Source organism: Saccopteryx bilineata, chromosome 11 (genome assembly GCF_036850765.1).
Source record: "Saccopteryx bilineata isolate mSacBil1 chromosome 11, mSacBil1_pri_phased_curated, whole genome shotgun sequence".
NCBI classification, from domain to species: domain Eukaryota; kingdom Metazoa; phylum Chordata; class Mammalia; order Chiroptera; family Emballonuridae; genus Saccopteryx; species Saccopteryx bilineata.
In genome coordinates, this window is record NC_089500.1 from 22,645,706 (window position 1) to 22,659,965 (window position 14,260).

A 14,260-nucleotide genomic window follows, 5' to 3' on the forward strand; every position below is an offset into this window, starting at 1 on the left:
GGGAAAGAGAGAGACAGAGAGGAAGGAGGGAGGGGGTGGGGGTGGAGAAGCAAATGGGCGCTTCTCCTATGTGCCCTGGCCGGGAATTGAACCCGTGTCCCCCGTACGCCAGGCCGACGCTCTACCGCTGAGCCAACTGGCCAGGGCCTCATCTTTTACTAGAATGGTTTTTTCCCCTATTCTGTCGATTTTTAAAGCATACTTTAAAATTGTTACTATTACGTGAAATTTTTAAACTTTATCTTTTCCCTTTGAATTGAAACTTTTACTATGTATAGTGACTTTTTTAATGCCTAGAAATGCTTTTTATATTGCATGCTACTGTTTTTACTGTACCTTCACAGGTTTGTTTTTTAATTTTTTTTTGTCAGCTAATTTTGGCTGATTTAAAATATTCTCTTACATTTTTGTGTTTTTATTTTAGTTTTGTCTCTTGTATTCATATTACTGAATTTAAGAACATCTGCCTGATAGTCTTGGTCTTTGTAATTTTAAATTAAACTTTTTATTAAATTGTCAATTCATTTACAATTTAAGAAATAATACAGAGACCTATGTACACTTTACCCAGTTTCCCCAAAGGTAGTATCTTGCAAAACTATAGTACTATATATCACAACAAGGAAGTTGACACCGACCCAGTCAAGATACAAATCATTTTCATCACCACAAGGACCCCTCATATTGTCATTTTTATAGCCACACCCACTTTCTTTTTTCCCTTCAATCTCTGGGGCCCCCTTATCTTTGTTTCTATAATTTTGTTTTTTTCAAGAATGTTATAAAAATGTAATCATATGTCACCTTTTCAGTTAGTTTTTCTTTCATTCATTATAATTCTCTGGAAATTCATGTTGTTATATATATCAGTAATTCATCCCTTTTTATTACTGAGTAGAATTTCATAGAATGGATTTATTTAACCATTCAATTCCTAAAGGCATCTAGATTGTGTTTGGCTACTACAAATGCAAGTGATATAAAGATTTGTGCATATGTATTTTGTGAATATAAGTTTTCATTTCTCTAGGATAAATTCCCAGGAGTACAATTACTGGATTGTATGGTCATTGTATATATAGTTTTTTTAAGAACTTGTCAGACTTTCCTAGAGTGGCTATACTATTTTAAATTCCTACCAACAATGTATGGAGTGATCCAATTTCCCTGTATCCTTGTCAGCATTTAGTGTTATCACTTCTTTTCATTTTAGTCATTCTGGGATGTGTCTAGTGAGGTTTTAATTTGCATTTCCTTAATGGCTAAAGATACTGGAGATATTTTAATGTGTTTATTTTTAATCTATATATCCTCACTGGTGAAATGTCTGTCTTTTGTCCTTTTTCTCAATGGACTGTTTGTTTTCTGTTGAATTTTAGAGTTTTAGATATATTCTAGAGACTAGTCCTTTGTTGGACATATGATTTGCAAATATTTTCTCCAAGCCTATTGATTCTTCTTTCATCCTTTTAACAGGGTATTGCAGAACACAAATTTTTAATTTTGGTGAAATCCAATGTGTCGTTTTTCTTTTTGTAGATCTTTTTTTTTTTTTTTTCATTTTTCTGAAGCTGGAAACAGGGAGAGACAGTCAGACAGACTCCCGCATGCGCCCGACCGGGATCCACCCGGCCCGCCCACCAGGGGCGGTGCTCTGCCCCCCAGGGGGCGATGCTCTGCCCATCCTGGGCGTCGCCATATTGTGACCAGAGCCACTCTAGCGCCTGAGGCAGAGGCCACAGAGCCATGCCCAGCGCCCGGGCCATCTCTGCTCCAATGGAGCCTTGGCTGCAGGAGGGGAAGAGAGAGACAGAGAGGAAAGCGCAGCGGAGGGGTGGAGAAGCAAATGGGCGCTTCTCCTGTGTGCCCTGGCCGGGAATCGAACCCGGGTCCTCCGCACGCTAGGCCGACGCTCTACCGCTGAGCCAACCGGCCAGGGCCTCTTTTTGTAGATCTTGCTATGTAATGTCAAGTCTCTGAACTCTTTGTCTAAAGATTTTATTTTTTGTGTTTTTTCTTCAAAAAGTTTTTTATAGCTGTATTCTAACATTTAAGTTCTTGATCAATTTGGAGTTAATTTTTTTTTTTGTATTTTTTTTCTGAAGCTGGAAACGGGGAGAGACAGACAGACTCCCGCATGCGCCCGACCGGGATCCACCTGGCACGCCCACCAGGGGGCGTTGCTCTGCCGCGACCAGAGGCACTCTAGTGCCTGGGGCAGAGGCCAAGGAGCCATCCCCAGCGCCCGGGCCATCTTTGCTCCAATGGAGCCTTGGCTGCAGGAGGGGAAGAGAGAGACAAAGAGGAAGGAGGGGGGGTGGAGAAGCAAATGGGCGTTTCTCCTATGTGCCCTGGCTGGGAATCGAACCCGGGGCCCCCGCACGCCAGGCCGACGCTCTACCGCTGAGCCAACCGGCCAGGGCCTGGAGTTAATTTTTATATAAAATTTTAGACTAAGGTGCAAGTTTATTTTTTTGTCTGTTGGTGTGCACTTGCTCCAGCATCATTTGTTGAAATACTGTCTTTCCTTCATTTAGTTACTTTTTTACCTTTGTCAAAAACTGTTTAGGCATATTGGGCATATTTCTGGGTTCTTGATTCTGTTCCATTGACCTATGTGCCTTGTCTTTGCTAATACCACAAAGTCTTGATTACTGAGCTAAGTTGTGAAATGAGATAGACTGATCCTCTCTTCTTTTTCATAATTGTTGTAGTGCTTTTTTAGTTCCTTTGCCATTCCTTGTAAATTTTTTTTATTTAGAAAATTAAATTTAATGGGAGTGACATTGATCAAAAAGAGTACATCGGTTCCATATAAACTTCAGAATAATCTTAGCTATATCTATAAAAGGTCTTGGTAGGAATGGTCTTAAATATATATATATATATATATATATATATATATATGCGCGCTTAGGGAAAATTGGTGATGTTACATTGTTGAATCTTCCAATCCATGAAGAATACATTTATTTAGATATTATACTTTTTTCTTTTTCTTTTTATTTATTTTATTTTTCTGCAGTTGGAAATAGGGAGGCAGACAGACTCCCACATGCGCCCACCTGGCATGCCCACCAGGGGGCGATGCTCTGTTGCATCCAGAGCCATTCTAGCACCTGAGGCAGAGGCCATAGAGCCATCCTCAGAGCCCGGGCCAACTTTATTCCAATGGAGCCTTGGCTGCGGGAGGGGAAGTGAGAGACAGAGAGGAAGGAGAGGGGGAGGAGTGGAGAAGCAGATGGGCGCTTCTCCTGTGTGCCCTGGCCGGAAATCGAACCCAGGACTCCTGCACGCCAGGCTGACTGACGCTCTACCACTGAGCCAACTGGCCAGAGCCTAGATATTAGACTTTTTTTCATTAGTGTTTTGTAGTTTTCAGAATATAAGCCCTGTACATGTTTTCTTATGTTTAACAATATGTATTTTCATTTTCTTCAGAGAGATTATAAATGGTATTGTGTTTTTAACTTCCTTCTATATGTTCTTAGTATATAGAGGTGTGGTTGGTATTTCTGTGTTGTTCTTGTATCCTGAGAGCTTACTGAACTCATTTCCTAGTTGTAGGAGTTTTGTAGATTCCTTGGGATCTGCAAATACAGGCAGTTTTATTTTTTTCTTTCTAACTGTATGCCTTCTATTTCTATTTCTTGTCCTTTTCCACCAGCTAGAACTTACAGCACTATGCTGATTGAGAGTGGTAAGAAGACATCCTTGCCTCATTCTCAATCTTAGAGGGAATTAAGTATGTTAGCTCTAGGTGTTTTTGTGGGTTCTATGAAGTGGAGGAAGTTCTCTATTCCTACTATTTTTTTTTGAGAATTTTTATTATGAGTGGCATGCCTTTTCTGCATTGGTTAACGTGATCATGTGATTACCTTTTTTTTAGCTATTAAATTAGGTGTACTACATTGATTTTCTTTTTTTTTTTAAACCATTTATTTTATTTTAATTTTATTTATTCATTTTAGAAAGGAGAGAGAGAGGGAGAGAGAGAGGAGAGAGATAGAGAAGGGGGGAGGAGCAGGAAGCATCAACTCCCATATGTGCCTTGACCAGGGAAGCCCAGTGTTTCGAACCGGCGACCTCAGCATTTCCAGGTCAACACTTTATCCACTGCGCCACCACAGGTCAGGCTACATTGATTTTCAAACATCATACCAGCCTTGCTTTCTCACACCCTTGCAGTTTCCATGAGTTATTTTTCTTGAAGTTTTAATGCATGTTTGCAAGTCTAAAATTACTATCCTTTTCTTTCTCACCTATAGCATACTTTATAAACTGTTCACCACTCTGCCGACTCATATGCATGCCATTGTTGCCTAGCGTTTTTTTCCTATCTTTTCATAGTCTTACAGGTTTGATATTATAGTTCTATATGGTAAATGTGTGTTTAGGGTAATCATTTCACTCAGGTTTATCATTTTATTTGCTCATCCTTCTGTCTTAATAGTCATTCCTTTAGGTTACTTTCTTCAGCAATGATGGACTTTTCACTTTCCCTTTAATTTTTTAAGCATGCATTCTTCATCAGGACTTATGTACCTGCTGTGTCCTATGCCTTGGAATGCTTTTCTTCCTCCACTATCCATTGGGTACTTTTTCATATTTCAGTTACTTATTGTCCTTCCCTCCATTAAATTGCAATCTACATCTTACTAGCTGTTTTCTTTTTCTCCTTTGTTTTTGCCAATTCTGTTCATCACCACATGTCATATTACATACTTTGTTTAGTAACATGTTCCTTAATCCTTGTTATTTCTAGTCTTTCTGTTACCTCACAGGTGTGTGGTAATATCTCATTGTGGTTTTTGTTGTGGTGGTGGGTTTTTTTTTGTTTTTTTTTTTACAGAGTCAGAGAGAGGGATAGATAGGGACAGACAGACAGGAACAGAGAGAGATGAGAAGCATCAATCATCAGTTTTTCATTCCGACACCTTAGTTGTTCATTGATTGCTTTCTCATATGTGCCTTGACCGTGGGCCTTCAGCAGACCGAGTAACCCCTTGCTCAAGCTAGTGACCGTGATTCCAAGCTGGTGAGCTTTGCTCAAACCAGATGAGCCCACGCTCAAGCTGGTGACCTCAGGGTCTCGAACCTGGGTCCTCTGCATCCCAGTCCGAGGCTCTATCCACTGCGCCATGTCTGGTCAGGCTCATTGTGGTTTTGATTTGCATTTCCCTAATGATTAGTGATGCTGGCCATCTTTTTATGTTCCTTTTGGCCATCTGTGTATTCAGATCCTCCTATTCTTTAAATCATGTATGTAGTTTTTTTTGTTTTTTGTTTTGTTTTTTGCCTTTGGGTTGTGTGAGTACTTTATTCATACCTCAGGTCTATATCTGTTACATCTTATCAGATATGATTTACAGATACTTTCTCTCATTCAGTAGGTTGCCTTTTTATTTTGTTGATGGTTTTATTTCCTTTGCTGAGCAGAAGGAAAGAAGGAAACAAAGTAGTGAATTCCAAGTTAGTTATATATTTTTTTTAATTTTTTTTTTCCCCCACAGAGACAGAGTCAGAGAGAGGGATAGACAGGGACAGACAGGAACGGAGAAATGAGAAGCATCAATCATTAGTTTTTCGTTGCACATTGCAACACCTTAGTTGTTCGTTGATTGCTTTCTCATACGTGCCTTGACTGTGGGCCTTCACCAGACTGTGTAACCCCTTGCTGGAGCCAGCGACCTTGGGCTCAACCTGGTGAGCTTTTGCTCAAACCAGATGAGCCCTCCCTCAAGCTGGCGACCTTGGGGTCTCGAACCTGGGTCTTCCGCATCCCAGTCTGACGCTCTATCCACTGCGTCACTGCCTGGTCAGGCTTCCAAGTTAGTTATATTTCTTTAGGAAGAATCATGGATATCTTGTTTTCACATGACTGCCATTGTTGGTGTTAGTGTTCTCCATGATTTAATGTTCTTTACTGTAATATGAGCAAACTTTAATTAGGATTGGGGACTTTTGGGAGGATGCATTGTATTTTTTGGGAAGACACTTTCTGAAAAGCTGTCATAGTCCTTTTTATGTATGAAACATTGATTAAATGTTAAAACTAACAGGTGTGTTGTGTGAGATAGGCCAAGAACTTACTTGTTTTCCATTTTTGTTATTTTTAATCTTTATTGTCCATAACATTAGGGGTAAGATAAATAAAATCATCTTAACAAATGGAAGAAATAAAGTGAGTTCAAGTATAATGATCATAATATGTTGATATGCAAGAGTCGTTTAGAGAGCTGCATTTTCCAGTGTGGTAGCTACTTAGCCACATGTGGCTTTTAAGCACTTGACATGTGGTTACTCAGAATTGAGATGTGCTGTAAGTGCAAAATACACCCTGGATATTGAAGAGTTAGTATGGGGGGAAATCTCATTGACACTTTAAACAAAGAGATTATTTTTAAATCACAAAAATTGATTTCATTTTGAAAAATACTTTTGATATGTTGGATAGAGCTTATTAGAATTATTTTAATATTGCTACTAAAAGAATTAGAATTATGTATGTGGTTCCTACTTCTGTTGGTCAGTGGTGATCAAGAGTATAAAAAATGGTTGCTAGGATTACAATTTAATAATTCTCTTACCTGTACAATATGGAGACATAGCAGATGAAGTAATTACGCTACAGCTTTTATATGCAGCTGTATTTGATGCATTTAAATTTGTTTGCAGTTCAGAAAAGTAGCAAATATTATTCCCAACAGTTATTTAAAAGCCAAGAAGAGTTTTTAAACAATTGCTTCTGGGCTGTCAATGAGACCTAAAAGTATAGAACAGTGGAATTTCCCTATTATGAATCAGTGCCAGCTGCAGGTATTGCCCCTGCATACCTACCAGGTTGAGAAGGAGTCCCAGGTAGCTGTGGGGTGTGCAGCGCTGAGGAGGAGAGGTGGGGGAAAGTTTCCTTAGGGTCAGTCTCTGAAAGCGTAGTCTTCTTCTGAAAGGGCATTTGGTCACCTCCATGTTTTACTCTTCTTTCTGGAGCGGGTGTGCACATGTTTACAACTAAATCTGACCCACACATGGGTTACCTCTTGAGTTCAGAATTGATTGAAAATCACTGAGTAAATGGATTTATGAGGGTAGCAACTGACTAAAAGTACATTCTAGATTGTTGTTGAATAAATAGATAGTAAGATCTGAAGCAGGAACTACCTGTTAGCTTCATTTTACACTCAAAAACAAGTCAATAAAGAGTGGCTTGGAGGGGAATCTTGCATTTGAGATTTGTGACCACTCATTCCATTGTTCTTCAAAGGTCTTTTCCTCATTGGATATTCACTTGGGAACTTTAGTCATTCTAGATGTTTGTCTGCAAAATAAGTTATATGGATTTTTAGCTTTAATTTTTAAAAATCATTTTCTTATATTGTCTGTTCCTCAATATTTGAGTTGGGGTAAAATATTCATTGGATTTTGGATCACCAATCTGTCTTGATTTTATAGATTTACAACTTAACATCAGAAATTATCTATATAGTGTTGTAAAAATCTAATTGCTTGGTTAATTGGTTATAATACTATAACAAACATGTATTAGTAGGGCTTAGTTTTAAAAAGAAACATTTTTATTGGTTGTAAATTTCATAATCATAAAGCAAATACAAATTTTTACTTGATAATAAACAGATAACGAGGATGTTAATAGAAACCAATAGACTATCAAAATTAAGAGTATAACAAAATGTAATGAACAACATAAGTTGAATGTAACTTGGTGGGATGGGGCTAGCAGAATAAACAGGAATGATTCTAACCTGTTATTTGGAAATATTGGTTAGTAGACCATGCTACTTAATAGAATGTTGGGAAAATAAGATTTTATAATATATATTTTAAATTTTTTTATTTTTAGTCTATTTTAAATAGGGGTTTTATATGCTGTGGGTGACTATTAGCTTACGTCTTTTTTTTTTCCCCCCCTTTTAGAATATGGTTTCTAGTTTTAGGGTTTCTGAACTACAAGTGTTACTAGGCTTTGCTGGACGGAATAAAAGTGGACGCAAGCATGACCTCCTGATGAGGGCGTTGCATTTATTGAAGAGCGGCTGCAGCCCTGCGGTTCAGATTAAAATCCGAGAATTGTATAGACGTCGATACCCACGGACTCTCGAAGGACTTCCTGATTTATCCACAATCAAATCATCAGTTTTCAGTTTGGATGGTAGCTCCTCACCTGTAGAATCTGACTTGGCTGTGGCTGGAATCCACACGTTGCCTTCCACTTCAATTACACCTCACTCACCGTCCTCCCCTGTAGGTTCTGTGTTGCTTCAAGATACTAAGCCCACGTTTGAGATGCAGCAGCCATCTCCCCCAATTCCTCCTGTCCATCCTGATGTGCAATTAAAAAACTTGCCCTTTTATGATGTTCTTGATGTTCTCATCAAGCCCACAAGTTTAGGTAAGTGTTAGACAAATGCATTTCTTCTGGACAAGAAATAAAGCAAGAAACCTTCAGCTATTGATTCAAGATTTGTTGTTAATATAATAAAATTGAGGATTAATGCTAAATGTTTAAATGTATGGATAAAAAAAGCATTGGCAATCACATGACTAAATTCTAATATAAAACTGTTGATGCATATAGTTCGCATTTTTATAGCTTAGAACTCAAATTGCTTTGTGTATATATGTATGGCAACAGACACAAATCTTATTGCCTGTGATTCCGTGTTTTTTTGATATTTTTACAACGGGACTTAATTTCTATTTAACATAGCTTTTAAAAGACTTTCCCTATGAAATAAACCTTTTATATTTAATTTTTTTCTAAAGTGGCACAGGGAGTTTGACATACTTTTTTTAGCTTTTTGTTTAATATTCATCAACTGCTCAGAATATTTAATAAATTTTATCATATTACTTAGAGTTGATGTGTGTGTTTTTAACAAATTTTTACCTAAGTTGCTAACTTCTCTGTTGTAATGGCATAAATTCTTACTGCCTAGTGAAATTATAGATATATAGAGGTATTAGGTTTTAATGATGAAATAAATTGTTTGAGAAGTGGTATTTCATAGTTAACCCTGGGAGATTATTTTCCTTTTCTTTGCTTTTTTCCTTTGTGTAGGATTATACTGTAGTATATCTTGGTTGCACCAGAAGGAAATTTTGAGGGGCAGAGCTGTTTAATGGGGTCCATGTCGCATGATCAGTTGGCAGGCCAAAGTGGCTATGCTTTTCCCAGACCCTTTCTCCTTGTTTTGTTTTTATTTAATAATACTGAGCCAGGCAGGTATAATAATGCTTTTTATCCCTTCATTACATTCATTTTGAAATAAAGATTCTGTATTTGTTTGCCTTATATTATTTGTATAAGGTCCTGTTGTAGGATTATTGCATCAAAGAGTAAGAACATTGTAGACTCTTGATAACATTGCTAAATTAGTTTCCAGAAGAGCTGTGCTAGTTTAAATTACACAAAGTGTGAGAGAATGTCTCTCATTTCACATTACTTCCTGCCTCTAGTGGATGTTATTAAAAAATCTTTTTCCTTTTTATGGATAAAAACTTGTGTCTTTAGATTATTTTTATTTCTAGAATTAATAACAAGCAAAAATTTTAAATGTTTATTACTTAGTTTCTCACTTTTTGGGAAGATTTTTATTTTCATCTTTAAACATTTTTACAGCTTCATTTATCTAGTTAAAATGTTTCCATAATTAATTTTTTCTTCCTTTGTCATAGATTTTTGGTTTATACCAGTGCTCCCAGTACATAATGACATGGCTTATAAATACGTTTTTTGCTCAACAATTATTGCAGATTTATTTCTTTGTATGTGTTTTGAGAAAGATTCAAACTAGTGATATGCTTAGGTGACGCTACCTCCGGAATATGGTCAAGGTGAGGACTGAGAAGATAAGAGATTCTGTGGGGTTGTGGTTACAGTGCAGGGTGTTTCAGAGACAGGGTAGAATGCGGGGGAAAAGACGGAAGACGGAGAAGATGCAGTAATGTGTCTTCTATGCATATTAGCTTCTATGGTACACCTAGGGGTGAACTCCGGGGAGTCTTCTGCTTTCTCTCCTTACTTTCCTGCTTTGTTCAGAAATAGAAATATTCTTGCTTTTCTATATTCTTCATAGTTTCTCTTATTAAATTCAATAAGGTTAAAGAAAACTAGTAGGCTTTTTATAAGTTTACTTAAATAAAACTTTTGTGTCTTATTTGGCTTAGGTAAAATAATGGCAGAAGTATTTTGTGTTGAGTGGCTTAGAAAAATCTGCCTTTCCTCATAGTTACTATGTAAGAAATATATGTAACCCCAGGGCTTATATAACATTTTACCTCTGAGCCAAAAATATATGTTTTCCAGGAGCCCTATCATTGTTTTTATAAACATTATAAATTGATTCTTATTTTAAAACAAGGATTAAACATTTTATTCTGCCTTCCTTAAAGAGAAAAAATAATTTTCTTAATGTATTTAGTCTTACTATGTCTGATGGATAAAACATTGATCGAAGAAATGTTCTTTTAGACTTGAAGGTAGAAAATTTAAGAAAAACAGCATAGTACCATAGTCTGCCAAATAAAAATGGAAAATATTTAATACTTTCCAATAATGACCTTCAGTTGAAAGTTTTAATATCACATTTCTAAGGCAATGTAATCTGGCATGTTTTATGATGTTGAAACTACTTATAAGAATAAAAATTTTTTGAAAACTTATTTGAATACTGCTGTGGAGATACTGTTTACATTTGGGAACCAAGAATTAAAAGTCTTCAGGAGTCAAAAGAGATATCAAATCCAAATTTCAAAGTGCATATTTTTGACAATGACAAGCCAGTTTCTGTGTTTTTAATTTTATATACAATTGGTTAGATGATTTCTAAGCCATCAACATACTGTTGAATAGGAAATGACAACATGGGAGAGACTGGAAGAGCCATGGTAGAAAAAAAACAGATACAGGAGGTCAAAAATGTCATTCCAGAATCCCTTGGGATATTGAAACCAAAAGCCTTTTAGTATTGAAGGAATTGCTGTTACAGCATGGCATATGTATTTATGCTAAAAAACAACTATAATGAATATATTCTATTTAAGATGATACATTATTATATAGTTTGCAGTTTGGAATTATTTTTCCTCAAAATTATTAAACTAAAAATATTTTAGCATTTAAAATGACAGACTGGCATCTAGAAAACCTGAATGTTACACAGTACTAAATGAGGTTTTCTGTACTGTAACCAATGCATAATCCCTAAACTAAAAACAAACCAACAAGAATCTCTGTTCTCCTCTCTCAAATAGCTATTCTGATTTGCTTTCACAGGCAGTCTTTCTCTCTCTCTCTTTTTTTTTGTATTTTTCTGAAGTTGGAAACAGGGAGGCAGTCAGACTCCCACACGTGCCTGACCGGGATCCACTGGGCACGCCCACCGGGGGCGATGCTCTGCCCATCTGGGACGTTGCTCTGTTGCAACCAGAGCCATTCTAGCGCCTGAGGCAGAGGCCATAGAGTTATCCCCAGTGCCTGGGCCAACTTTGCTCCAATTGAGCCTTGGCTGCGGGAGGGGAAGAGAGAGACAGAGGGGAAGGAGAGGGGGAGGGGTGGAGAAGCAGATGGGCGCTTCTCCTGTGTTCCCTGGTCAGGAATCAAACCCAGGACTCCTGCATGCCAGGCCGACGCTCTACCACTGAGCCATCCGGCCAGGGCCTCAATTTTTTTTTTTTTTTGTGACAGACAGAAAGGGACAGATAGGAAGGGAGAGAGGTGAGAAGCATCAGTTCTTTTTTGCGGCTCCTTAGTTGTTCATCGATTGCTTTCTCATATGTGCCTTGACTGGGGGGCTACAGCAGAGTGAATGACCCTTGCTCAAGCCCACAACCATGGGGTCATGTCTATGATTCCATGCTCAAGCCAGTGACCCCACGCTCAAGCCAGATGAGCCTGCGCTCAAGCCAGTGACTACGGGGTTTTGAACCTGGGTCCTCTGCATCCCAGCCCAACACTACCCACTTTACCACCACTGCCTGGTCAAACTCAATTTTCTTTTTTCTTAAGATAATTTCTTCTGAGGATGAATACTCTTAGAAATACTATTTATATTTTAAATTTTTGTTTTTATTAATTAAATCTGTAAAGAAGAATATATATAAAACATTCAGTTGTAAGGAATACCAGTGAACTAAACACCTGTGAAGCCACTACTCACTTTTTTAAAAAGAAATACTGTCAGTATTTTTGAAGCCATATCCTTGCCTTTTCTGAGTTAAATCACTATCCTGAGTTTTGTATTATTTTCCTTTGCTTTTTTTTACCATATGTGTATGTATACATAAATAAAAATAATGTTTAATTTCCTTGGTTTTAAAATTTATATAATAGTCTACAGCAGGGGTAGTTAACCTTTTTATACCTACCGCCCACTTTTGTATCTGTTAGTAAAATTTTTTAACTGCCCACTGGTTCCACAGTAATGGTGATTTATAAAGTAGGGAAGTAACTTTACTTTATAAAATTTATAAAACAGAGCTACACCAAGTTAAAGCATATAATAATTACTTACCAAGTACTTTATGTCGGATTTTCGCTAAGTTTGGCAGAATAAATCTTTATAAAACAACTTGCTATAGTTAAATCTTTTATATTTATACTTTGGTTGCTCTGCTTCTGCCCACCATGAAAGCTGGAACGCCCACTAATGGGCAGTAGGGACCAGGTTGACTACCACTGGTCTACAGTCTCCTGTGACTATAGCGGATTTTTTTGTTTTGTTTATATTTTTCTGAAGTTAGAAGCTGGGAGGCAGTCAGACTCTTGCATGTGCCCAACCAGGATCCACCTGGCATGCCCACCAGGGGGCAATGCTCTGTTGTGGCCAGAGCCATTCTAGTGCCTGAGTCGGAGGCCTTGGAGCCCTCCTCAGCACCTGAGCCAACTCTGCTCCAATGGAGCCTTGGCTGCAGGAGGGGAAGAAGAGAGGGAAGGGTGGAGAAGCAAATGGGTACTTCTCCTGTGTGCCCTGACCGGGAATCGAACCCAGGACTTCCTGGCGCTCTACCGCTGAGCCAACTGGCCAGGGCCTGACTAGCATTTTGTTCACTCTTGCTACCTCTAGTTGTTTGGTATTTTGAGTCTTCATGTTTTTCAAGTTACAAAAGTAATTATGCTAGTAATTGAAAATTCAGACATAGAAATAGTATAACAGAATGGGAAAGTCCCACGTAATCTCATGTATTATCAGTTAGCATCATATCAGTAGTTAGTTAACTGTTTTTCTGTATACATTCTGTCATCTTTGCTGACTTGTCTGGGATGTCTAAGGTGGGACCTTAGCTGAGAAGACTTAAAGGCTCAGGGAGACCTGAAAGTAGGATCATCTTGAGGCATTTTCACTCAGCATGTTTGGCAGTTATGTTGTGTGTATGCTTGCACACAGCATGGCTGTTGTGTTACTGTCTGGAATACCTCTATGTGTGTCTTTTCAGGTGGTCTAGTTTGGACTTTTTTATATCATGATAACTGAGTTTCAGGGCTAAGTGTTCCTAGAGAGCAAAGAAGAAGTATATGGCACTTTTATGATATAGCCTTGCAAGTTGTTTAGCATCATATACGTAATTGGTTGAAGGATTAGCAAACTGCTCTTTGAGTGATACAGACTTCACTATGCAATTGGAAGAGTATCAAGGTTACATTATTTGAAGGGCATGATGGAAGATATTGTACCTATCTTTGAAAAACAGAATCTATATTGTGAAGGATTGTTGAAAAGAAAGGGTTTGAACAAAGTCATCAGATTCATGTCCCTGAGTTAAGGTCTGTTTTCATTTGTTGTCGACATAAAAGCATCCATGGAATCTATATAGAATTGTTTTTCTGATCCCATATTGGAGAAACTAGGGAAAAAACCCACAAAACCTGCATGCTTCTACTTTACAGTCTGCCATTCCTTTTTGTGATCTGATTTAAAATGACAGTCTAGCTCAGGGGTAGTCAACTTTTTATACCTACCGCCCACTTTTATCTGTTAGTAAAATTCTCTAACCGCCCACCGGTTGGTTCCACAGTAATGGTGATTGATAAAGTAGGGAAGTAACTTAACTTTATAAAATTTACAAAGCAGAGTTACAGCAAGTTAAAGCATATAATTACTTACCGAGTACTTTATGTCGGATTTTTGCTAAGTTTAGCAGAATAAATCTTTATTAAACAACTTAAATCTATCTTTTATATTTATACTTTGGTTGCTCTGCTTCTGCCCACCATGAAAGCTGGAACGCCCACTAGTGGGCG

General features: G+C 37.7%; 1 protein-coding gene across 10 annotated transcripts in view; it reads left to right on the forward strand.

The window, feature by feature from the left end:
• Positions 1 to 14,260, forward strand: part of PIAS2 (protein inhibitor of activated STAT 2) — a 100,598-nt gene that overhangs the window by 23,950 nt on the left and 62,388 nt on the right. For all 10 annotated transcript variants that reach the window (XM_066246426.1, XM_066246419.1, XM_066246423.1 and 7 more), the window contains one exon: positions 7,936 to 8,410. In XM_066246426.1, coding sequence (XP_066102523.1) covers positions 7,936 to 8,410 — 475 coding nt within the window. The remainder of the gene's footprint in view (positions 1 to 7,935; positions 8,411 to 14,260) is intronic.